The sequence below is a fragment of the Dromiciops gliroides genome, chromosome 4 (genome assembly GCF_019393635.1).
Source record: "Dromiciops gliroides isolate mDroGli1 chromosome 4, mDroGli1.pri, whole genome shotgun sequence".
In the NCBI taxonomy this organism is placed as follows: Eukaryota; Metazoa; Chordata; class Mammalia; order Microbiotheria; family Microbiotheriidae; genus Dromiciops; species Dromiciops gliroides.
In genome coordinates this window covers 435,395,669-435,422,960 of record NC_057864.1, presented here as the reverse complement: position 1 = coordinate 435,422,960, position 27,292 = coordinate 435,395,669, and the positions used below count along the sequence as shown (strand labels likewise).

The 27,292-nt window shown below is 41.6% G+C and overlaps 2 protein-coding genes across 2 annotated transcripts in view; both read right to left on the bottom strand.

Moving 5' to 3' along the window:
- Positions 1–10,851, bottom strand: part of STXBP3 (syntaxin binding protein 3) — a 64,150-nt gene extending 53,299 nt beyond the window's left edge. The window contains 2 exon segments of the mRNA XM_044003533.1: positions 5,793–5,949; positions 10,690–10,851. Coding sequence (XP_043859468.1) covers positions 5,793–5,949; positions 10,690–10,851 — 319 coding nt within the window.
- Positions 10,852–13,712: 2,861 nt separating this feature from the next.
- The window catches only part of FNDC7 (fibronectin type III domain containing 7), a 52,257-nt gene continuing 38,677 nt past the window's right edge, over positions 13,713–27,292 (bottom strand). Inside the window, 6 exon segments of the mRNA XM_044003532.1 lie at positions 13,713–13,780; positions 15,014–15,043; positions 19,608–19,868; positions 22,110–22,364; positions 24,753–25,007; positions 26,215–26,472. Coding sequence (XP_043859467.1) covers positions 13,713–13,780; positions 15,014–15,043; positions 19,608–19,868; positions 22,110–22,364; positions 24,753–25,007; positions 26,215–26,472 — 1,127 coding nt within the window.

Sequence of the window (27,292 nt, the reverse complement as noted above, 5' to 3'; positions counted from 1 at the left end):
TGAATGATTAATATCAGCAAGAAAAGTTGATTCCACAAATGTAAATAGCATGGTAATAAGGAAACTATGCCACTCAAAACACTGAATATAGTTATAAAATAACTGCACTGTGCACAAATAACTTTAAAAGATTTAAGAACTCTGATCAATACAATGATCAAATGATCAATCACGAATCTTTGGGGTCTTAGGATGAAAATGCTATCCACATCCTGTCAGAGAAGTAATGATCTCAGGCTGCAGGGTGATCACACATTTTTTTGGATATCAGCAATGTGGGAATTAGCTTGATCATGCATATTTGTTACAAAGGTTTTGCTTTTCTTTTTTTCAATGGGGGAGGGGAGGTGGAAAGAGAAAAAAAATAAAAATAAAGTATAACATAATAGGTGGAAATTAAAAAATATATACCAAATACAGTATTATTCACTAGTTTCTGACAATGATATTTAAAAAAATAAATATCATGGGAAAATGGGAATTTTTGCATCTATCAGTGACTTATAAGAAGAACATTATTTTTCTTATCTGTAAAATAAAGGGACAAGAGTAGGGAGCTGCTAGAAAGTTCTAAATATTTGTACCTATGCCCCATGAATCACCAGATAATGCCAACATTTAACAAGACTTTATTGATTTATGAGTATGATAATTAAGGAAGATATAGAATACTTGATACTTACTATGAAGAAACACTTGTAGAATGGGTACTTTCTAAATAATTCATCTTTACTAAAGGATTATTACGTGGAAACACAGAAATATGGTCAAGACAGAATCCTTCCTAAGTACAGGAGTGAATAAGGATCAGCAAAGGCCTCCAGCAGAAATCACCATTTGAGCTGAGCCTTGAAGGAAGCCAAGGAAATTAAGAGATGAGCAGGGAGAACATGCCACATGTAGGAAACAGTCAGTGCAATGAAATGGCAGTGGGGGATTCAGTGTTATGTTCCAGGAGTAGCAAGCAGGCCAGTATAAGGGCAGCAGAAAATACAGGGGAGACTACAAGGTAAAAGAAAAGGTAGTTCTGAGTGGCTTCAAGTGCCAGCGGACTTTCTCTTATATCTCATCCTGGCGGTAACAAAGCCACTGTAGTTTAATGACTTTAGCACCTTAAAGATCACCTCTGAAAACTACATGGAAGACACACTGGAGTGGGGAGAGGTTTGAGGCAGGGAGACCAATTAGAAGGCTACTGCATAGTACAGGCAAGAGTCGATAAGGGCCTATGGTAAGGTGGTGACTATGGGAATAGACAGAAAGGACACATACGGAGAGATGCTGAGAGGTAGAAATGACAAGATTTGACAACAGGTTGAATGGGTGGGATGGGTGAGAGTCAAGGATGACACTGAGGTATCTGAGAACCTAGGTGAACACGATGGCAGAGCTCTCAACAGTATTATGGAAAGGGGCAGCTAGGTGGCACAGTGGATAAAGCACCGACCCTGGATTCAGGAGGATCTGAGTTCAAATCAGGCCTTAGACACTTGACACTTACTAGCTGTGGGACCCTGGGCAAGTCACTTAACCCTCACTGCCCTGCCAAAAACCAAAAAACCCAAAACAAAACAAAACCGTATTAGTAAGGTCAGGAAGAACTCTCACATCCATCCCCTTCTTTCCACTCCCACAGTCACCTCTCAAATTCAGGCCCTCATCACTTCTCACATGGACTTATTACAACAGCCTTCTGGTTTATCTCCCTACTTCAAGTCTCTTCCTTCTCTAATCCATCCTCCATTTAGCTACCAAGGTGATTTTTCTAAAGCATAGATCTAACCATATCACCCCCCTTCTCAATGAGCTCCAATACTCCCTAATACCTCCAAAGGAAAAAAACATATAAATTCCACTGTTTGGCATTTAAAACTTCATAACTTCGTCCCTAATTTGCCATTCTTCTTAATTTTACTTCCCCCTTTAGGAATGCTATAATTGTGCTTTGAGACAACTAGTTGGCACCATCAATAGCACTGGGCCTGGAAATCAGGAGGACCTGAGTTCGAGTCTTGCCTTCAATACTTACTAGTGGTACAATACTGGAAAAGTTACTCAAACTCTATTTGCCTCAGTTTCCTCGACTGTAAAATGGGGATAATAACAGTACCTACCTCGCAGGGTTGTTGTAAGGATGAGATAATATTGGTAAAGCATTTAGCACAGTGACTGGCATAATAAGTACTATATGAAATGCTTATTTCTTTCTCTTCCTTCCCCCTTCCCTCTCTAAACTGACCTTCTTGCTCCTTCTCCAATACAACACTTAATTTCTCATTTCTGTTCCTTTAGACCATGTCTGGGATGCTCTATCTATCCCCTCACCTTGACTTCATTATGTTTCCCTCACTTCCTTCAAGACTCAGCTAAAATCCTACCATTCTCAAAGAGGCCTTTCCTGGTCCCTTCAGCTGCTAGTGCCTTCCCTTAGATGACCCTTTATTTACTCTGTATATATCTTGCAGGTACTTAATTATTTACATGTATTTACATGCTGTCTCCACCAGATCCTTGAGGACAAGGATTGTGCTTGCCTTCTCTTGGATCCCTGTGCTTAGCACAGTCCCCGGGATGTGCTAATGGCTTAAAAAATGCTTGTGGCCTGACCATGGCACACTCACTCTCAATTTCTCCCCTTCTACTGGATGCTACTTTGATGCCTAGAAACAAGTCCATGTCCTTCCCCAGCCTCAAAAATCCTTCACTTGTCCCTCCATCTCTGCCAGCGGTCATCCCATCTCTCTCCACTCTTTCCTGGCTAAACCAATTGAGAAGGCCCATCTGCTGCAAGTTCCTCCACTTCTTTTTCTAAGTCTCTTCTAAGCTCTCTTGAAGTCTGGCTTCAAACCTCATCATTCAACTGACACTTTGTTCTTTGAAGTTACCAATTACCTCTTAATGGCTACGTCTAATGCTTCTCTTCAATCCTCATTCTTCTTGACCTTCTGCGGCCTTTGACAGTCAATTACCTTCTTCATACTCTCTTCTCCCTAGGTTTCCTCATATCCAACAAGTTGACAAATCTTGAGGATTCTCTCTACATTTCTCATGAACTTTCTTTCCTTTCACAAAAGCACCACCTCAGTTCAGCTAACTACCTTTCCCGTGGACTACTGCAACAGATTCCTGAATTCCCTTAAGTCTCTCCTTTTTCCAACCCATCTCTGTTGTCCAACTGTCAAAGTAGAAAAACATCATTTTCCATCTCAATAAACTCTAATGGGAGGTTTCCAGGATCAAATATAAACTACTTAGAAAGCTAATCATTGATTTACTTTACTTTTTTTTTTTCATTTATTTACTTTTCAATTCTATATAATCTGGAGGAAGAGCAGACAACTTTTTCCAGGAAATTAATTGTGAAATTGACCTACTTTCAGTTTCTAAAACACAAAATTTTGTCTCCTGTTCTTATACCTAGAGTCCATTCACTCTTCATTTCTCTCTCTCTCTCTCTCTCTCTCTCTCTCTCTCTCTCTCTCTCTCTCTCTCTCTCTATATATATATATATATATATATATATATATATATATTTTTTTTTTTTTTTTTGGCATGGGGCAATGAGGGTTAAGTGACTTGCCCAGAGTCACACAGCTAGTAAGTGTCAAGTGTCTGAGGTGGGTTTTGAACTCAGGTCCTCCTGAATCCAGGGCCTATGTTTTATCCACTGTGCCACCTAGCTGCCCCTCACTCTTCATTTCTGCCTTAGAATACCTAGAACCCTTCAAGAATTCCCTCTTCCACCTTTTCAGGCTTTTCCTGTTCTTCCCAGAATGATGCTAGTGCCCCCCTCACCTCAAAATTTCTTTGTACGTAGTTACTATTTACTTCCTCTATGATAGATGATATAGTGTATAAAATGCTGAATTTAGCAAAGTCAGGAAACCTGAGTTCAAATCCTGACTCAAACACTATTTAGCTGACCTTGAGCAAAATCACTCAACTTTAGATTCCTCATTTGTAACAAAATGGGGATAATAACAGCACTTTCCTCACAGCTCACACAGGTTTGTGAGACCAAAAGAGAGATATAAATAAACGTTCTGCAAACTTCGAAGTGCTATGTAAATGCCACGGCATTGAGAGTCTGGTAAAATCTGGCTCCAGCCTAATTTTCCAGATGTATATCCTATTGCTCCTTTCCATCCAATCTGGACTATTGTTTCCTGACTCCACATTCCATGTGCCCTGTCTCTGTGGCTTTGTTCAGGTTGTCCTCCATGTCAAGGATCCTCTACCTCCCCTTTCTGAATTCGTTCAAGGTTCAGTTGAGTTACCAGATTTTATATGAATCCTTTCCTCACCCTCCCAATTTCATTTGCTTAGTTCTCTACATGTATCACACTCCCAAGAAAATGAAAACTGGAGGCCAGAGTCTGGTTCCCTTTTTTGTCTTTGGATACCTGGCACACAGGAAGTACTTAACAAATCTCTGTAGAACAAACTGTCCTATGAAATCAGACCTCAAGTTACTTTCTTTTTTTTGTTTTGTTGTTGTTGTTGTTTTTTTGCAGGGCAATGGGGGTTAAGTGACTTGCCCAGGGTCACACAGCTAGTAAGTGTTAAGTGTCTGAGGCTGGATTTGAACTCAGATACTCCTCATTCCAGGGCCGGTGCTTTATCCACTGCACCACCTAGCCGCCCCCTCAAGTTACTTTCAACTCAACTAGGTCAAATGATAGCCCCTCTTCTTACTATTTTGATGGTGTTCCTTTTCTAACTTTATCAGGCTTAGATTGGGGCAACAGTGTGAATAACTTTACTGGTGACACATCGGCACATCAACAAATGGGATGTCAGCTTGGCCTGTCCAGTCAGTCCACAAACATTTATTCATTAAGTACTTGGTGCTGCCTGGCACAGTTCAAAAGCTAAGTGTGGGGGAGTGGCAGAGAGGGTGCAAACAGGAGAAGGAGGAGCAGTTCAGCTAGAGGCAGAAGCCAAAAGGGGCTGTCACCAGGTCAGCTTTAATCTCAGTGGAAACCGGTGCAACAGAAACATATTTATGAATAATTAAGTTTTTGATTCATGAGATTCTCTATGTGTATAGACACTCTATACACATATGCGCGTACATGTGTGTGTGCATGTGGCTAGGCAGGTAGGTTCTTATACAAAACTATACACATACACACCTATATATTTCCTGTCCCTCACACAACACTTGCCTACACACATATCTGTGTATATGTTATATGTATACACGTGCATACACATTTATTTACATGGACCGGTCGAACTGGTCTTTTTTCTGCCCCTCACTCCGTCTCCTCTGTGCCTGTGTATGTGTACAGGTGTGTACTTGTATATACACACATACACATACGTATACACACGTGGGTCTGTACAGACAGACACCTACACACACCCACACCGACGCCGGCCTTCCAGGAGGCGAGCACGCCGTCTCAGGCCAGAAGCATTTTCATACTAAGTGAGACACAAACCCAGGGCCAGCTTCCCGGCCCCCGCCCCGCCCCGCTCGGCCCGCAGGACTGGGCCCCAAGCCCGGACTTGCAAAGTGGAGGCTGGAGGGAGGGAAGGCGACGGCCCCGACAGACGCGGAAGGGCGCCGGGAGGCGGAGGCCCGGGGAGGGGGCGCTCCTCCCGAGGCTAGGGAGACCAGGGGAGCCGCCCGAGGCCGACGAGGACCGGAAGCCCCAGCGGAAGAGGGGCTGCGCTCCGCCAAGAGCAGGGGCAAGGGGAGGGTCCCGAAGCCACAAGTGGCTCCCTCCCACCCCGCCCGGGACGCTGCCCAGGAGGAGGACCCCGCCGGCTTTCGCGGCACTCACTCTGCCACACGACGCTCTTCCAGCCCCCGCTCCTCCGCCGGCGGCGCCATCTTCCCTCGCGATTCGCTGCGGCCGCGGCCCCAACCAACCTCGGTCCCGGGAAGGAGCCGCGAACCGGACGGACGGACGGGATGACTGACGGGAAGACCCCGCCTCTCTGGCAGCGTCACTCTAGAACGCCCCGCCTTCACCCTCTTTAGCCCCGCCCCATGACGTCATCTGTGTCTGGAAGGGATTGTGGGGGGGAGGGTAAAGGCTCGGCCCGGCTGGGTGGAGCTCTCTGATGAAGTGAGGTAGAGCGCCCCCTACTGGGTGTCGATTTCCACCTGGAGGTTATTGTCATTTGGTGCTTTATAAGTCTACACTTAAAATAACAATGATAGAGGACCGTGTACAAAACGCTTTAAGATTTGTGGAGCCCTGGAAGGGCAGTCTAGTCCAACCCTGTCATTTTAGAGGACAAGAGAGGTTTAAATGACTTGTCCAAAGGTCATACAGGAAATAAGCCTCAGAAGTGGGATTTGAATCCAGGTCCCTTGACTCTACAATGCTCTTTGAGCAGTTGGTTTAACAACTTCTTTCTCAATTCCCAATGGGTTTTTGACGCAGAGAAGTCAAGACAAAAAGCATTTATTTTGTTCAGTTGTGTTTGACTCTCAGTGACTCCATTTGGGGGTTTTCCTGGCAAAGATATTGGAGTGGTTTGCCATTCCCTTTTACGGATGAGGAAACAGACAAACAGGGTTAAGTGACTTACCCAGAGTCATACAGCTAGTAAGTATCTGAGTCCAAATTTGAACTCAGGTCTTCCTGACTCCAGGCCAAACACTATCCACTGTGGCACCTAGCTGTTCATTTATTTAACATTTATTCAAGGCCTACTATGTGCCAGGCACATAAGTGATGGGAACCTCAAGGAGCTCATACAGTAGAGGTAGGGAGACAAATCACAAACACTTATGTACAAACAAGATATATACAGGATAAATTAGAGATAATCAAATGAAGGAAAACACTAACTTTAGGTGTTTTTGATTTCACAGGGAAGTATCTCCACTGGGACATCCATGTGATCCGTTCTTTGGACTTTGTCTGCCCCTTGTGGATTTGTGTTGAATCAGTTTTAAGTTTTCCATCCCCCTGCCCTATAAGCGGACTCTGCTGGCCCGAATGAGGACTCCTAAGATTCTGCCAGTATCAGCCTCCCTTCAGGCATATGGCAAGGCAAACAGCTATTTGATTTGCTATGTTTCATGTTGGCTCATCAGTTTCCTACCACTCCCCCAGTCTACACTTCCCACCTGCTGCCCTGAACTATATACGATTCATAGAATCATAGATTCCAAGCTGTTGCCTTGGTAGAGGTCATCCAGTTTCACCTCTTAGCTTTATGGTTGACAAAATGGAGGCCCTGGGAAGTCAAATGGATTTGAACACAAGTCTTCTGAACACAAGTCATTGATCTTTCCACGATGTCAAATGCAGTCTGGTCATATTTCTTTCTCTCTCTCTCTCTCTCTCTCTCTCTCTCTCTCTCTCTTCCCCCCCCCCCTTCCCTTCTCTCTTTCTCTTTCTCTCTCTCTCTTTTTTCTTTTGGTGGGGCAATGAGGGTTAAGTGACTTGCCCAGGGTCACACAGCTAGTAAGTGTCAAGTGTCTAAGGCCAGATTTGAACTCCAGTCCTCCTGACTCCAGGGCCAGTACTCTATCTAAGTCTAGTCACATTTCAAGGAGAAGCAGTCCCTAGGGATAGGTGGTGTAAGTTCGGTGCAACTGATGACAAGGCAGGTTTAAGCAATAGGATTTTTTTTTTCTCTCAATTTAATGGTTCTTGTAACATGCTTGCAAGAGAGGCATAGCAGGTTACATCTTGGCATAGTGACTAGGGCACTGAAGTTTAAACCCCACAGACCTCTAAGTGAACCCTGAGTCTAACACCTACTAGCTCTGTGATGCTGGGCATGTGTGTCCCTTCTCTCTCAGCCTCACTTTTCCCAGCTACAAATAAGAAGACTATTTTGGGTCACCTAAAATTTCAAACGAAATCATATCTGTAGCTCTTAGCACAGTGCCTGGCTTGTAGTAAGTACTCCCTCCCCCATTCCCTCTTCTAGCTTCCCAAACCCTATGACCCTATGACAACTGGACTGGGAAGTTAGAGACCTGGATTCTAGGCATAGCTTTGCCACTCACTAGCTTTGTGATTCTGGGAAAGTCATCTTCACCCCCATAACCCTCAAGGTGGGTCCACCTCTGGTCCACCTCTGAAGTCCTTGCTTGGCTTATCCAGACAGTTGTGCCGCAAGGGACCAGTACCCCTGGATTTCCAGAGTCTGACCCAGCCATTTTCAGTAGTCAAGTTTGACCTCCCTTGGGTCTTAGTTTTAGGCTTCCAATTCTGGGCTGGGTGCCAGGACTCAGTCTTGTTGGCCACAGATGTGGCTTATATCAGCCTTAATGGTGTCCACAGAACCAGGAGATGTGCTTAACCCAGATCGGAACCTTCATAGCCTTCCACTCTCCTCCCCTCCAATCATCATTGTGTGGGTTTGTTCTTCTTCGGAGGGTTGACCTTATGCGTTAAGTGGTCCTTTACTCTGCAGGACTTTAGAGGCACCAAAAAAATTACCTACTTACATATGGAAAGAACACTGGACCTAAGAGTCAGAAGTCCTGAATTCGAATCCCAACTCTCCTTCCTCTGTGATGTTTTACAAGTCACATAATCTTTATGGGTCTCGGTTTCTTCATCTGTAAAATGGGATAGACTAAATGACATTCCTAATATCCCTTATTAACTCTAAATTCCTATCTGTCTATGGCTTCCTTAGGTCCCTTACACCTCCATATCCTAAAATCCCACTTTCTCTGATTTGAATTTCTCCATTAAGGATTCACTGTCTTTAGTCACCCCCCACCCCCACCTCTTTAGTTTTTTGTCTCTCCATTAAAATGCAAATACCCTTGGGATAAGAAACAAAAAGAGTCGCCGGGTGAATGAGCGGCTCAGGTTCTTAGACAGCTTTGCGGGGGTGGGTACCACTAGGTGATGCAGTAGATAGAGCACTGGGCCTGAAGTTCAAATCTGATTTCAGACACTAGCTAGCTGCATGACCCTGGCCAAGTCACCTCCCCTCTGTCTAATTCAGTTATCTCAATTGTAAAATGGGGATAATAGCATTCATTTCCCAGGATTCCCTTTATTCCTCTACCTCCTCATTAATTAGAAGGTATTTTGTATTTTCCCCTTTGAAGTCATCATGTTAGTCACAAAACAGAATTGGAGGGGGCAGCTAGCTGGTGCAGTGGATAAAGCACTGGCCCTGGATTCAGGAGGACCTGAGTTCAAATCCGGGCTCAGACACTTGACACGTACTAGCTGTGTGACCCTGGGAAAGTCACTTAACCCTCATTGCCCAGCAAGAAAATAAATAAATAAAACATTACCAAAAAAAACCAAACCCACAAAACCCATAATTGGACCCAATGCTAGAGGCCATCTCGCCTAACCTACATCTGAGAGGGAATCCTCTCAGTATAGTAGCTTTAGCTTTTTTCCATCTCCCTGTCCCTCAAGCAGACTCTGCTGTCCCTAAGATTCTGCCAGGATCAGCCTTCACTTCAGATAATAGTTAGACCCACCAATCAGGTAGGTGAAGTACATGTGAAAATCGGCATAAAGATGGTAATTAAATCCACAGGACTTCTGCCTCTTAGAACCCCTAATTTGCTTCAAGGCTCAGCCCAAAAGGCTACCTTCAATGTGAAATCTTTTTTATTCCTGTTGGCAGTTGGAGCCTTTCCCCTCCCCAGCCCCCAAACTATGTTGTATATATTTTGTGTACAACTACACATGTACCCATTTTCTCTCTGGGTAAACTGTAAGCTCACTGAGGGTAGGAACTCTTGTTTTTGTCTTTGTATCTCTAGCACAGTGCCAGTCACACAATAGTGATAACCATAATTTACTGAGAACTGAATGATCCTCACCTACTCCCCATTCCCAGGCCCATGAATTGCCTGGGGCTAACCAACCTTTGTCAATTCCAGACTCTTGATTGTCTTATTCTCCCCCAAACAAACTAATCCCTCCTAAAGATTCCCCAGTTTACTCCCCAGACTTTAGGTTATTATGTTAAAGGTTCATTTACAACTTCTATACTTAACTCTAGGGCAGTTCCCTTTGTTCTGTTACCCCATATAAACCCTGTCCTCAGCCCCCATCTTTGGATATTCTTAGCGTTCTTGCTTTGTGATACTCTGAGTTATAGCTCCTCTGCCCTGATTAAAGACCTTATTTCTCCTATATTGATTGTTCCGTTAATTTTCAGGTTCACAATAGTTAGTGTCTGTGGATTGGGTGATTGATATACATATATTCATACAAGTAAATTTTTTTGTCTGTGTGTGCAGGCATGACACCATGTTCTCCATTTCCCATGGCTCAGAAATCATATAACAGATTGTTATAAGAATATAAGGAAAACTGTTCTTTGTGGTGCCCAATTTTGTATTTTGTATGTTATTGTGCTTCTTAAAAAAAAAAAAAAAGCTGCACCGACAGCAATTTTTGTGTGACTAAACAGCAGAGAACCTGTAAAGTGTGTCATCTGATTAGCATCTGTAGTCACTCTCAGAAAGCCCTGCCACTGTTTGAGATGTTGATTCTGAAGACCTTTTTTTGGGGAGGAAATCTTCCCTCAAGAAGAGAAGCTACATTCTTCAGAGACTCGAAGACCTGTCAGCTTCTGGGGGTTTTGCCAGCAATGGACTCTTAAAGAGGCCATGTGTTAAATGTATCCTTAACATGTCTCTTCTGCCCTCTCATCTTTATTCCTCTCTGGACTCTACTCTGAAATTTCCAGATTTTCTCCACCATGCCTGAGCAGCCTCCTCACCTGGGAAATTTTTTCTGCTCCTGGTCTTCTCATGTAAGACAGATACTTTGTCCCTGTGGCCCCGTCTTCTGATTGGTCCATTCCTCCCAGAATGTCAATTTTAAGGGAAGTACCAGCAATGTTTTCCTTCCTCTCTGTGTGCCATTTCTGGCTCTTCTCCATACCCTTATGCAGGTACTTTCTTCTTCCCCTCTTCCACGCTTTTCACCTTTTTATGTGTTGTTTTCCTCCATTACAATATAAGCTTTTCAGGGGTAGCTAGGTGGTGTAGTGGATAAAGCACCAGCCCTGGAATCAGGAGACCTGAGTTCAAATCCTGCCTCAGGACACTTGACACTCATCAGCTATGTGACCCTAACCAGTCACTTAACCTTCATTGTCCTGCCCTGCATATATATATATATATATATATATATATATATATATATATATATTTCTACTTAGATTTGTACTCTCAACTGCTTAAGGCAGTGCTTGACACATAGTAAGTGCATAATAAATGCTTGTAGACTTGACTGGACTCTCTGTGATAGCAAAGAACCTATGTTTGCATAGCCCATTTAGTCTTCTATTTTTTTTTTCATTTTTTTTATTCTGCTTGACTGATTCTTGGTGTCTCATGGATTCCTTATCTTCCAACTGTCCCACTTTAATTTTTTTTTTTTTGGGAGGCAATTGGGGTTAAGTGACTTGCCCAGGGTCACACAGCTAGTAAGTGTAAGTGTCTGAGGCCATATTGGAACTTAGGTACTCCTGACTCCAGGGCCGGTGCTCTATCCACTGCGCCACCTAGCTGCCCCCCCACTTTAATTTTTAAGGCATTGTTTTCTTCAGTGAGATTATGCACCTTTTTTTTCCATTTGGCTAAGTGAATTTTTAAGGTATTGTTTTCTTCAGTGAGATTATGCACCTTTTTTCCATTTGGCCAAGTGAATTTTTTAAGGTATTGTTTTCTTCAGTGAGATTATGCAGCTTTTTTTCCATTTGGCCAAATGAATTTTTTAAGGATTTGTTTTCTTCAGCTTCCTTTTCCAAGCTGCTGATTCTTTTTTCATAGTTTTTTGTTTTGCTTTCATTTCTCTCCCCATTTTTTCTTCTACCTCTTGCAATTGATTTTTAAAATCCTTTTTGAGCTCTTCCAGGAAGGCTTTTTGTTCTTGAGACCAATTCACCTTCCCTTGTGAGGCTTCAGATGTAGCCAATTTGAGGCTATTGTCCTCATCTGAGTTTGTGTTGGCTTCTTCCCTATTGATACAGAAGCTCTCAATGGAGAGGGCTCTTTTTTGCTTCTTACTCATTATCGCAGCCTATTTATTTATTCTTTAAGTTGAGGTCTGCTCTGGGGGCACCAGGGTCCCTGTTTTTGGCTTCTTGTGCAGGTGTATAGGTGCTGTGTGACCGGGCTTTTACTCTGAGGCCTTTATGGTGTGTGGAGATCCCCCGCCCTGCACTTCCTGTCTGATTGTGCTCGGCCAGCCAGGCGCCAGACCCCGGCGTCTGATCCCGCCGTTCGTGGCCCTCGGCCGGTGCAGGTAGGTTTTTCCACTGTCCTTCTTGGCCACCAGATTTTTGAACCAGGTTCCGGGAGCCTCAGTTGTTCGGCTGTGGCCCGCAGCTCCTGCTGACTTGCCCCGACCCCCTCGGCGCTGGGTTGCTGCCCTGCGCTGGGCCTCCCTTTTGCCCGAGTCAGACCGACCTTTTCCTGAAGTCTTCTAAATTATCTCTGGTTGGAGGACTGTGTCTCTCTGTCTCTTTGCAGGTTCTGTAGTTTCAGAATCCGTCCAGAGGCTTGATTTAATGTTCGTTTTGAGGGAACAGAAGGAGAGCTCAGGCAGCTTGCTGCTTCCTCTCCGCCATCTTGGCTCCGCCCCCCGCCCATTTAGTCTTTATGCCTCATGCAAAAACATTGCAGCATGGGACAGTAAATTGTCTGCACTGAGGGACTTCAACATGGAGAGGCTCACAATGATTATCTTCACTGCAGGGCTTTGACTTGCAAACAGATAGGCACTGGCACTTGGAGCTCAGGAGGCTTCATAGGGAATGAGTGAAATAGCTGAAGAAGCTGGTGGGAGGTTTGGACTTCACAGTCCTGTAGGAAGATAAGGCATGCTTTACAGTCCTTTGGTGTGGTCCAAAGCATTGTGTTCAAACTCAAATGTTGCATCTGAGGTTTATGGCACTAACCGATATTCATGTTTACTATGCTATCATTTACATTTTGGTTCCTCTTCCCAGACCTCTCTCTCTCTCTCTCTCTCTCTCTCTCTCTCTCTCCTCTCTCTCCTCTCTCTCTCTTCTCTCTCTCTGCCTCCCCATACCCCATACATACATTATACACACACACACACACACACTCTGTCTCTGTCCTCTGTGTCTCTGTCTGTGTCTCTGTCTGTATCTCTGTCTGTGTCTCTGTCTGTATCTCTGTCTGTGTCTCTGTGTCCCTTTCTCTGTCTGTGTCTCTGTCCGTGTCTCTGTGTCTCTGTCTGTATCTCTGTCTGTGTCTCTGTCTCTCTCTCTCTCTGTCTGTGTCTCTGTCTCTCTGTGTCTCTGACTCTCTCTTGAAGAACGGGAAAAGAGCTGCCTAATATACATTGGAAGGCTGGGGGCATCCCGTGCTGAAGCTCTGAGGTCCCTGGTTTATAGGTTGTTTCTTTGTCCAGTCTCCTAAAGGAGCATTGACTTTCTTGACTGGGTTCTCTCCAAAGCTACTTTCTAAAGGGGATCCTCTTGATTGTATGAACTTGTTCAAGGACTTGGACTTGCTAAAAGAGAGGTGGAGTTGAAGTTTCTCCTCTAAAGAGGAAGGAACAAGAAGGTTAGTTCCCTCTGCTGCTTTTTTTCTTTAGCTTTCAGGTTCCTATAGATCATTTGCAACTCTAAAATCAAATAACACAAGGCATTCTGAAAAGAAAGGATAGAGAAAAAAAAATTTTTACTTACTTAACAAATGGGAAAAAATTTTAAATAGTCCATTTACACCCCAACTCCCCAACTCCAATCCAAACGACTTACTTGCTTTACTGAATTACTGTTTCCATCCAGAATTTAATGTATTATTCTGCATTTCTCTTTCCTCTGAAGATCACTGAATAAAAGACATAGAAAATAAAGGGGTGGCAATTTTTAGATAAAAACAATAGCCGGATACTGGTATTTCTTCTTCAGTCTTCTTTGAATCAGCATTTTTAGCTTAAAATGCAGTTTTTATAGAACTCCATAGCAACTGAACAGGAAATGGAGGCTAGTGGAATAATTCAGTCTTCCAGGAGGGATTGAGTCAGCAGAATGTACTTTAACCGGGGTTAATAGAAGTTCCCCTTCTCCATTCTTTCCAACCCATTTTCTGCCAAAGAATTCCACATTTAGCTGATTTCAGAGAAGCTGGATTAGGAAAATGTGAATTGGTGTCATGGTGTCACGCCCAACAATGTCTTCATTTTTCTCCAGGCTGCATTTTTAACACTCTAGATTTTCTCTACAGAGCCATAAAAGCTCTTTATGGAAGCCCAGTTTACCCCTGTACTTCTCACATTGGAAGTATCTTTGGCCCCTGTGGCTTTTCTCTTTGATTAGCTGGTACCTCTCAGAATCTCCTTTTGAAGGAGGATGTCCTCTACAATGCCCTTTTTACCAGGTACTTTCGTTTTTTTTTCTCTCCCACCCCCTCCTTGTCAGTTCCCTCATATGTGTTATCTTCCCTCATTGGAATGTTTGTGGGTTTTTTGGGGGGGTGGGGTTTTGTTGGGGGTTTTTTTTGGTGAGGCAATTGGGGTTAAGTGACTTGCCCAGGGTCACAACAGCTAGTAAGTGTTAAGTGTCTGAGGCCGGATTTGAACTCAGAACTTCCTGAATCCAGGGCCAGTGCTCTATCCACTGTGCCACCTAGCTGCCCCCCTCATTGGAATGTAAACTCCTTGAGGCCAGGGACTGGCTTTCTTTCTGCTTGTACATATGTGTATTTATATATGTATGTATATTTATATCATCATATATTTATGTAATATACAGGTATACATATATACATGGGCCTACATGTACATATAAATACATATATTCTTTATATAGAACCTGTGGTTTGAATGAGTTATAGGAGTTCCACCAACTTAGATTACAATTTAGCTATAATTTATCATCTTAAATTGGTTAAGGATTAGTTAAGGAGCCTTCTTCTTAGTCACATAACTAGTATAAGAGGCAGGATTTGAACCCAGGTCTTCCTGACGCCAAGTCCAGCTCTCCAGACACCATTACTGTGCTGGTTATATCTATATAGATACACACACACACACATTTTTAAAAATCAGTGATAGGGACTTACCCATTCCTACTGAACTGCCGGAGCAGGTTACTGTAATAAATAAAAATGCATAAAAGTTTAAATGCATGTACACAAATTTAAAATGATGACATGAATCACTGAATAATTTTACTCTGAAGAACTTAATTTAATAAACAGAACAGGGAAATAAAGATAATGAATCACATGAGTAAAGTAGATCAGCTCATAAAGGAGGAGAGGTAACAGGCCCAGCCATTTAAATTTTGTCCTTAAATTTGTAGGATTTGTTTTCTTTAACTATACATGGTGGCACAGGGTTTGGGGTTTTCTTTCTTTCTCATGGGGGAGTGGTGGTGTTTGAGGCAGGGAGAAGAAGAGAAAGAGAAAGCAGATTTTTCTTAATTGAAAAAAATTAATTTAAAAAATGAAAGTAGTATCCTTATAAGGAAAATACTGAATGTTTGACTCCTGCTAACTACTAGTAGACAGGAACTGGGCTTTTAACTTTCATGTCATATGGGTTCCTTAACCTGTGACTGTGGGAACCGTGAATCTCACCAACCAATCAGGGAATCTACAAATCTTAGAGTGGGAAGGAACTTCAGAAGTCATCTATTCCTACTTGACCTGAAAAAGAATCTCTACCACCAAGTGTATTGAGAACTTCCACTGACAGGAAGAACTCATTACCTCTAGAGCATCCCATTCTACTTTAGGGCAGCTCTAATTTAGTTTAGGGGGTAGGAAGGCCATGATCTAGACAGAAGTTAACTTGATTATCACTCTTATTTAATTAATTTTTTTTGAGGCAATCAGGGGTTAAGTGGACTTGGTCAGGGTCACACAGCTAGCTAGTAAATGGGTGAGGCAGGATTTGAACTCAGGCCCTCCTGACTCTACGACCAGTTGCTCTATCCGCTGTGTCACCTAGCTGTCCCTCCTAATTTAGTTTAAATCTGGTTCTCTATAACTTCTACCCCATTGACCCTCACTCTGCCCTCAAAATCCTCTTCACACATGACAAATATCAAATATCTGAACACAGAATTTAATGTGCCTCATACTTTTTTTTTTTCTTTTCCAGCTAAATAGCTCTAGTTCCACCAGCTGATCTTAGTATGGCATGGCTTCAAGTGTCCTAGGATAGCTAGTTTGCCTCAGTTTCCCCAACTGTAAAATGGAGATAATAATAGCATCTACCTCCCAGGGTTGTTGGAGGATCAAATGAAATAATACTTGTAAAGAGTTTAGCACAGTACCTGACATAGTAGGTGCTATATAAATATTAGCTATTATCATTGTCATTATTATTTCTCACCATTCTATTTGCTCACTTTGAACATAGTTCATTCTGTTAATGAATCTCCTTAAATATGATCTCCAGAACTGGACTAATACTCTAGATGTGTTCTGACAGGGGCAGCTAGGTGCACAGTGGATAAAGCACTGGCCCTGGAGTCAGGAGGACCCGAGTTCAAATCTAGCCTCAGACACTTGACACTTACTAGCTGTGTGACCCTAGACAAGTTACTTAACCCAATTGCCTCACCCCAAAACCCAAAAATAGATGTGTTTCTGACCATCACAAAGGATAGTGAAACTGTCCTTTTTTTTATGTTTTGAACTTTGGTCTTCTGTTAATGCGCCCAAGATGTTTAATAAGCTTTTCTGCCTGTCTATTATTTTTTCATTCTTCTTAGCTTGTAATCCTCTAAAATCTCGAGGTCCTTTTCAAAAGAATTCTTCCTAGGTACCTTTCTCCTATTCTATACTTCTGTAGTTGATTTTTTAAAAAACTAGGTGTTGGTTTACATTTCTTTCTATTTATTTCACCTTAAAAGTTTTGGCCCATTGTTCCAGTTGGGTTAAGATCTTTTTGGATCCCCATGCTGTCACCCACTGTATTAGGTATCCCTCCCATCTAATGATCACAAAATGGAGGAATATGTTGTCTGTGCTTTCATCTAAATCATTGATGAAGCAAGCATTGAACAGAACTAAGATTAAGCTCTGTTGTATTCCACTGAGACCTCCCTCCACGTAAACAATAGTTGGTTAATCAACATTTTGGGGGTCTTATTGGTCTAACACTTTGAACCTACCTAACTGGGATCATCATTTGGATCATATCTTTCCATCTAACATTCTACTAAGCTCTCGATCACTGTAGATTTAAATTATTACCCTTTACTTGAGTATTTAAATTTTAATGCGGGGAACTGTTGGGAATTAAAAAAAGTCTTCAGGACCCAAAGAAATAAAAATTTATTTCTTTCTTTCTTTTTTTTTTTTTTTGAGGCAATTGGGGTTAAGTGACTTGCTCAGGGTCACACAGCTAGTTATGTGTTAAAGTGTCTGGGGCCGGATTTGAACTCAGGTCCTCCTGATCCAGGGCCAGTGCTTTATCCACTGTACATCCTAGCTGCCCCCTTAAATGCCTTTTCTTAACCCTATCTCCTTCTTTATATAAACTAGGAACATATCCCTTGTCCCCTTCCCAGGAGTGATGTTCTCAGCTATCTTGCTCTGGGAGTAAGACATAAGTTGTGTGAATGACAGTAACTACAGAAAACCCGGGCCAAGTCCTTTTTCAAGAGCACTTGACACTGCTTCATTACATGAATTCTCTTAAAACCCCTTGGATTTTGTTCTCATGTTCATCTGCAAAGTTCAGGGTTCGTTATTTAGTGAGTTTTCTATTTAAAAAATATGGGGGCAGCTAGGGTGGCGCAGTGGATAAAGCACTGGCCCTGGAGTCAGAATACCTGAGTTCAAATCCAGCCTCCAACACTTAACCTTACTAGCTGTGTGACCCTGGGGCAAGTCACTTAAACCACAATTGCCTCACTAAAAAAAAAAAAAAAATAGATGGGGCAGCTAGGTGGCGCAGTGGGTAGAGCACTGGCCCTGGAGGTCAGAAGTACCTGAGTTCCAAATCTGGGACTCAGACACTTAACACTTACTAGCTGTGTGACCCTGGTCAAGTCACTTAAACCCCCATTGCCCTCACTAAAAAATAAAAAAAAATAGATGAAAAGCATATGAATGTCTCCTGGGTAAGATTTTAGATATGATTTGAGGGAAGAGTTAGTGAATATTTCTCTCTCTTTGGGGGGGGAATTTCTAGAGAGAATGGTAGTTCCTTCATTCTATCACTGAAGAACTCATTAAACCCTGTGCAGAGCTCTGTGCTGTACATAGAGGGATATACAAAGTTGTCATTAGTCAGATTTTGTGATCACTAATTGCTCTGTTTTGAAATTCTCTTTTATCCTTCATCCAGGTCTATTCTCCCCATCTCCATCTCCCATTATCTCTGAGGATATATAAAAATCATTCCCCTAGTTTGTTGGGGGGTGTTTGTTTGTTTGTTTGTTTGTTTGTTTTCAGGGCAATTATGGTTAAGTGACTTGCCTAGGGTCACAGAGCTAGTAAATGTCAAGTGTCTGAGGCCGGATTTGAATTCAGGTCCTCCTGAATCCAGGGCCAGTGCTTTAGCCACTGTGCCACCTAGCTGCCCCCTATCACCCCAATTTGAAAACAAAATGAATTGTAATTTGCTATACCATATAGCCCGATTTGGGTATGAGTGAGTAAGGGATGGGGAGGGGTGTCACAAAATTAAAGATAGAGAAGGAATTGAGACATCAAAATGGTTGGAAATCATTGACTGTCAAAGTAGGCTTACTTGAAACTTATGTTCTTTCTAGTGCTTCATAGTGGGTAGGGTTCTGGACCTGGAGTCCTAAAGATCTGGGTTTCGATCCTGCCTCTGATACTTGCTAGAGGTAAGGTTAGGAGTAAGGCAATTAATTTTTCTAAACCAAGACAGGTAGTATGGTATAAATGGCTAAAGATTAGGCCACAGAAGATGTTTTGCATGACTACACATGCGTAACTTATACTGAATTGCTTGAGTTCCTGGGAGAGGGAAGGGGGGAAGGGAGGAAGGAAGAGAATTTGGAACACAAAGTTTTAAAAATCTATGTTACAATTTGTTTTTACATGTAATCTGGAAAAAATTAAAATTCTAAAGAAATAATAATTTTAAAAAGTAGGCCACAGGGGGCAGCTAGGTGGCGCAGTGGATAAAGCACCAGCCCTGGATACAGGAGTACCTGAGTTCAAATCTGACCTCAGACACTTGACACTTACTTACTGTGTGACCCTGGGCAAGTCACTTAACCCCCATGGCCCTGAAAAAGAAAAAAAAAAGTAGGCCACAGAGCTAGGAAGACCTGGGCTCAAGTTTTACCTCTGACCTAGACTGACTATATTAGACCCTGGGCAAGTGATTTACCCTTTCAAAGCCCTGGGCAACTGTCCATGATACAAGTTGCTGACTTGCATCGAGAGGAGGGAGCTTCCATACTTGGAAGTTCTCTATATGAATGCAATCACACATCCAGTCTTGGACCTAACCAGAACAGACCTAACCCCTACTACTTACCTCATCAGGTAATTGTGAGGTTCACAAGATACATACACATAAAGTCTTCTGTAAGACTTAAAGTGCTTTATAACTATCAGTTATTATTTTTGTACCCTATCTATAACCTTTCCAAATAACAAATAAATTTAGTCTCAACGAATCCTGGTTTACAGGAATGACATGGCAGTCGTCTCAGTTTACCTGAATATATCTTTTGGGGGCAGAAGGTAAGTTTTGATCCCATTTCATCAACTGGAGACACCATGACTGTATACACATCCCCACAGGGGATCTCAGTGATGTCACAGTAGCTAAGAGTAGAGGTTGGGGTACAAGTGAAAACGCCTTTGGATCCATAAAGTTCTGCCCTGTAGTTTGCAGACACTACAGAGGCTCGCCAGCAGATCCGAATACCATTCTTGCCCAGTCGATATAATTTCACTCCCAAAGGACAGCAGGCACCTGAAAGGTAAAATCTGTGTCAAAATTATTTTTTTCTCTTTAAGAAAACAAAAGTTGTCTGGCTAGGTGGCGCAGTGGATAAAGCACCAGCCCTGGATTCAGGAGGACCTGAGTTCAAATCCGGCCTCAGACACTTGAACTTACTAGCTGTGTGACCCAGGGCAAGTCACTTAACCCCCATTGCCCCGCAAAAATGAAAACAAAAGAAAACAAAAGTTATCTGCCCATTTAACATCTACACGACCATGGCCAACCCATGAGATAAAATATGACTTCTGAAGTGTAGCTACCGAGGTAGGGCTCTAAATCCCATGATAAGTAGTTCCATGCTATATCTATGGCTGCATGGTGTGGTCAAAAGATCCCTGGGTTTGGAGTGAGAGCACTTGTGTCTCAACCTTAATCAACTCTGTTGCTTACTATCAAGGTGGAAGGAAGAAAGAAATGTTGTTGTTTGTTGTTGTTTGTCCTTCATTCTCCAAGAGGACCATAACATGGGGAGGTAATGCCATGACTTGTAGTGAATTGGATTTAAATGAGAAAGCGCTGTGCAAGGTCACCAACCTCACTCTCTCCTCCAGGGGCATCTGGGTCCAGTGGCAAAATATATATCAGGCTGATTGGAGATGACCCCAGATGCTTAAGGAAATTGGGGTTAAGTGACTTGTCCAGGGTCACACTGCTAGTAAGTATCTGAGGTGAGATTTGAACTCAGATCCTCCCAACTTCAGGTCCAGTTTTCTATCTACTGTAACATTTAGCTTCCCCAAGGTGGAAGGAGAAGAGAAGGGAATAAGCATTTATATATAGTGTCTACCATGTGCCAGACATTGTGCTAAGGGCTTTACAATTATTATTTCATTTGATCATCATAACCATACTGGGAGATAGGTGCTATTATTATCCCTATTTTACAGATGAAGAAACTGAGACAAACAGGTTAAGTGACAGGGTCTCACAGTTAGTAAATGTCTGAGGCTGGATTTGCACTTAGATCTTCCTGATTCCAGACCCAATGCTCTATCCACTGTACTACCTAGCTTCCACTTAATTCAGTTCAGTTCAACAACTACTTATTTAGTGACTCCACTCTGCACCATTAGGTACTAGAAAGTGACTGATAAAAATGAAACAGTTGCTGCTATCTAGTAGTCTACCTAGCAGTTAAATGTATTTAACTAGCAGTGTGACCCTGGGCAAGTCATTTAACCCTCATTGACTTGCAAAAAAACCAAACAAACAAACAAAATGTATTTAACTGATGGATACAGGCATAAAGCTAGGGGTTGTATGAGGGGGCAATGAAAAGACTTTCATCTCCCTGGGCCTCAGTTTCCTCATCTGAAAAGTGAAGGGGTTGTACTAGAAGACCTCTAAGGTCCCTTCTAATGTTATGTTTTTTGATTATGAATGCTACATGGACTTGTATATTATGAAAATACCTTTTCCCTTCAGGATAAAAATGTCTAGGCATTTTCTGGGCAATTAATTTGTTAATTTCCAAACAGAATGCCTTTGAAGTTTCAGACTCTATGATTAAAAATAATTGCAAACAGGGGGCAGCTAGGTGGTGCAGTGGATAAAGCACCGGCCCTGGATTCATGAGTACCTAAGTTCAAATCCGAGTTCAGACACTTAACACTTACTAGCTGTGTGACCCTGGGCAAGTCACTTAACCCCCATTGCCCTGCAAAAAATCCCCAATAATAATAATAATTGCAAACGGGGGCAGCTAGGTGGCACAGTGGATAAAGCCTTGGATTCAGGAGGGCCTGAGTTAAAATCCAGCATCAGACACTTGACACTAGCTGTGTGACCCTGGACAAGTCACTTAATCCTCATTGCCCTGCAAAAAAAAAATATTGCAAACAAAAAGTAGACATTTTAGAGAATATTAATTTATAATGCAAGTGCACATGATAGAAATGTGGCATATATTTATCTATGCATTATATATACATATATAATTAAAGAGAAAGGATTTGTTTCTCCCTCTCCTTATATATACATATTATGCACACATACATGCACATATATAATATATATACTCATATTTGTACACATTGTTTCTCTCTAATAAAACACAAGTACCTTGTAGCCAGAGATGGTTTAATTTTTGTTTTTTGATCTTTAGTGCCTGGCATGTAGTCACCATATAGTAAATGTATATTGAATGAATGAATAGGTCAGTTCGTCATTGATTCGAGTGAGATCTACTGCCAGATTTGAGCAAATACTTACTGGAAGAATAATCTTGGTAGGTGCAAAAAGCAGTCAGTCCTGTAGCGCTAATAGCTTTCAGAGCCACTGTATAATTGGTGCCACAGCTGATGCATCCCAGGATACAATAATTTTGCAGAGTATGACACTTAAACTGTCCTTTATGAGACTCTAAAATTGTCACATAGGTTTGTGCCCCAGTCCCAGTGGTCCAGCTTACGTTGGTTACAGACTGGGTGACCTGAATTACTGTCAGATCTGCTGGGCAGCATGGCACTTCAAAAGGAAACAAAGAGAGAATAATTTGATTTTGTGTCTATTAAGTTATCGTCTTTAAAACTGTCAGTGGCGCAGTGGATAAAGCATCAGCCCTGGAGTCAGGAGGACCTGAGTTCAAATCCGGCCTCAGACACTTGATACTTACTAGCTGTATGACCCTGGGCAAGTCACTTAACCCCAATTGCCTCACCTATATATATATATATATGTGTGTGTGTGTGTGTGTGTGTGTGTGTGTGTGTGTGTGTATCTATGTATAAAACTGTCAAGAATTAGACTCATGCTTTGTTATATAGCTTAAACTCAAAAGGTCCCAAAGAGAATTCATAATCTCTCTCCTTGAGTTCACCTCTCAACCTCCTAGCTTCCTTAGTTCTATTAAGGGTACTACCATCCTTCCAATCTCATAGGTGTGAAATTTCACAATCATCCTCAGCTCTTCTGACTTATTAACTACACCTTTCCCAACCAATAAAAAATCAATTGCTGGGGCAGCTAAGTGGTGCAGTGGATAGAGCACTGGCCCTGAATTCAGGAGGTCCTGAGTTCAAATCTGGCCTCAGACATTTGACATTTACTAGCTGTGTGACCCTGGGCAAGTCACTTAACTCCCATTGCCCCACAAAATAAATAAATAAAAATCAATTGCTGAGTCTTGTAGATTTTACCTTCCCAACATTGATCTTTTGCTTTTCTCTGTTCCCATTGCCACCATTCTAGCTTAAGCCTTTATCATCCCTCCTCCAGATTATTGAAATAGCCTCCTACATAGTCTTTCAGCTTTGTTTCTCCCTTCTCCCTGTCCAATTCAATATGAACACCAAACTGATATTCCCAAAGCATGGGTTTGACCTTGCTCAATCCCATCTCGAGGCTCCTGTTTCATACATTGACTCCAGACACTAACATACACTGGCTCCAACCCATTTTCCCACACCGATTTCCGTTTACTAACACCAGTGATGATCCATCCAATCTGGCATACTTACCATTCCCTATACATGACATCCTATCTCCTGCTTTCATGATTTTGCCTAGTGTGGCTCCCATTCCTAGAATGCTCTACATCAATTTCTGCCTTTTGGAATCCTGAGAACCTTTCAAAGCTCAGTTCAGTTCTCCCTTGCCACCTAAAGCTTTGTTTAATCTCACCTGTTGCTAGTGTTCTCCTCCCTACTTTCATCCTGAAATTATTTTCTTTTACTTTGCATATGTTTTGTATTTACTTAACTATGAACGAATCTTTCTCCAAAAAGATGTAAAATCCCTGAAGACATGGATGGTTTTGTTTTTACCTTTGTACCTTCAGTGCCTACCACAGTGTTTTACACATAGTAGGTTAATAAATTTGTATTTAATTGAATTATGTAACCTGAACTTTAAATTGACTAGTTAACATTTTTTTTTCCTTTTCATATGCTCTGATGCAGCTATCCATCCATAGTGGTCATCCCCCTAAAAGAAAGTACAAAAACAACTTTGTCTGAGAAAGGGGACCTTTACCAAGTTTCCTGACTTGCTTGATTTATTAGACTTTTCTTCATGTAACAAACATCTTACAACTATATATCTTAGAAACATACATACAAAAATAGACACATATCCATATATTTTAATCTTTCTCACTAAAAAGTCAACATATTATGCATTCATTATCATAATTTGAGATTCTCTTAGCCATTTAAGATATTTCTAGACATTCTAGACATTTATAGAGAGCTCTCAGTTATTCAGGGATTTATAGAAGCTTTGATTTCTTCTTCCTATCCTTATTCCATTGCTTTTTCGGACATTTTATGACTGTTTGACACTTCTAGAAATAAGATTGATCTGGGCAGGGCAGAAGAGTGGAAACCAACATCATTCTACTTTCCAACTTGTTAGTAGGCCTTGTAAAATGTGTGGGAAAGGAAAAGATAAGAATTATTGGCTAAAATAAGTGGATTGCAATTATACATATATTCTTTTAATACCCATTAGTCTTGGTAGGAGTTTATTGTATACAATTTGTTTACTAATTGAAAGCCATTTTTTCCCTTAAGAGAATAGGGCTCTTGAAATGTTTTCTGAGTGACTTACTTTTTTTTTTCTCTTTTTTTTCCCCACAAGGCAATGAGGGGTTAAGTGACTTGCCCAAGGTCACACAGCTAGTGTCAAGTGTCTGAGGCCAGATTTGAACTCAGGTCCTCCTGAATCCAGGGCCGATGCTTTATCCACTGTGCCACCTAGCTGCCCCTGAGTGACTTACTTATGCTCCATTTCCCACAGCTTATTCTTTTGTACGGTATAGACAATGGAAAATGACAATAACAACACAAATCTTAAGACAAATCATTATAGCTCCTACCAAATCCAACATGCGATTGAATTTTTTGGCTAACATACCTGTTTCTAAAGGCACACTGTAGCTTGGCAAACTCTGGCCTGCTTCTGTTTGTGCCACAGCACTGATGGAGAAGATGGATCCACAGGGCAGGTCAGCTATTGTACAGAACTCTCCAGAGCTTGTGCAGTGGTGGAGCCCAGCTTCCCCTTTGGCAGTTACTATATAAGTGGCTTCATCATTATTGGCTTGCCAGTGCACATTGATGATGGGGAAAGTGTCCTTGGACACATTTTTTATCTCTGGACTGCAAGGAGCTGAGAGAGTTTCAGTTATTTACTTAACCAGCATATGACAAAGCAGAGCTAGGGATTTTTTTTCTGGGGCAAATACCACACATGATACAAGTGACAGTGTATGGGTAAGTGTAGACAGTATCGCTGTAGTGTGGGTAATACTTGGGTGATGAGATCATATCCAAATATTAAAATGGAACATATGAGACCATGGCATTTGTTTTATGTAGAATTGTACTAGCTTGAAAGTTTAGAAGCACCTTGGACCCCCTTCACTGCTCCCCCCCACCCCCCTCCCCAACCATTAGGTCATTTAAAAGCTTAAAATATTCATCTTCATGGTATTAAAATTGAGTTAAGCAAACTATGAATGACATGGACAGCCCTGAGTAGAATTTATGTCAATTACTAGTAGCACTTTTCACTCTCTACCAGAGCCACATTCTTCTCTCTCTTTCTCTTATTTGCCCTTTCCTAGCCTCTCTCCTCCTTTCTTCCTTTGATTTCCCCTTTCTTCTTCTCTTCCCTTATTTCTCTTCTAGCACTTAGCACAAGGCCTTATGGTAGATCCTTAATAAAAGTTTGTTGAATTGAACTGAATCGATTTCCCTTTTCTCCTCCCCTTACTAAGTCTTAGTTTTACCTCACACCTTGGGAGTACCAAGTGAGATTATATATGTAAATGATTTTGTAATCCCTAAAGTTCAAGAAAAATTTCAGTTGTCATCGTTATCGTTATTATTTCTATTAGTTCACTCAGTGCCTTTGTTGTAGAATGGAAGTGACTCTGGGATCTCAAAGGCTATGCCAGCAATAGCACAAATTGTGTCTGGTCCTACAAAGTTAGAAACACCCTGCATAAGAGCTCAGTGCCTGTCATCAGACTACCACCTTATCTAAATTCAGAGATGCTCATCAATAAGTTTACCACAGGGTGTTGAATATTTTCCCCACATAAACTCTCAAAGACCATCTACCATGTCTTAGAAGGGTTTCGAGCTGGATCTACAAAGGGTACAACTTCAGAGACAAAATCAGATATCTCTGAAGTATGAAAATAATCATAATTGCTACCATCATCCATAGTGGTAGCATCACTTTGCACATAGAAATTATAAAAAAAACACCTTACTGGTTCTTTTTCTAAAGGATAGATTTATATGAGTCAATGAAGATTTGGCTTTTTTAAAAAAGCATTACAGGGTTTGGAATGGAAGCTATACAGTACCTGTTGTCACGCACTGGGGAGCACAAGATGTATTGCTCCCCCTGATTTCACTGAAAGAATATACAGTGACGTTGTACACAGTGTCACACTGCAAGGCAGAAAGGGTGCAAGAAGTAGCAGTGTCATTGCACTCAATCACATGGTTCCCATCAACAGCTTTTGTTTCATACATTTCAGCACCACGGACAGGAGACCAGACAAGCTCCGCTGTATCACTAGACAGGAACACTAGGTTAATATCACCAGGACAGCAAGGAGCTAAAGGGCATAAGCACAGAGAGTGACAGTAATATTTGTCCTGAACAATGATAGTCCATGTGAGACATTATGCAAGAGTGAGACTTTGCTACTAGGAATCAAAAGATTTATTTTATCTTTCTGTCTCTGCCAATGATACTTTATGTTGTCTTTGTTTTACCCTCCACAAAATGGAAATAATACGTGTGATATACCTAACTCAATAAGATATCATAAATAGCCAATAAAGAAATCCAATTCTTTGTCCCAAGAGTCATTTGTCAGTTTTCTTAAACCTGTTTTTTCTGTGGCAGAGGGAGTGTTAATCTCCTCTTTTTTTAGCCCCATCATCCCTTCCAAATGTCAAACCAGAAAAAATTAAAGAAAAAAAATATTATTATATAAATAGATCCTGGAAAAACATTAAAGAACTTCACTGAAGGTTTCTGGTAAAGATTCAACTCTGTGCCTCTCTGCCCATGTAAAGATCCAGAATTTCCCAGAAAACCTTTGCCCTTAATCTTTACCAAGCTTACTGACTCATCAGGGTCCAGTTTAGGATTTATCTTCTCTATAAGATCTTCCCTGATTGCTCCAGCACATATCGATTTCTTCTTTGAATGACTACAGCCCTTATACTCTCATTATGTTACTTCAATTCAACAGGTATCAATTAAGCAACTTGTATGCAAGATATTGTGATAAACTCTCTAGAGTTTACAAAGATAAACAAGACATTGTCCCTGCCTTTAAGAAGCTTTTTTGTTTTTTGTTTTTGTTTTGTTTTGTTTTGTTAGAAGCTTTTTTAAGGAAAGACAAGACATGCACACAAAAATTCAAA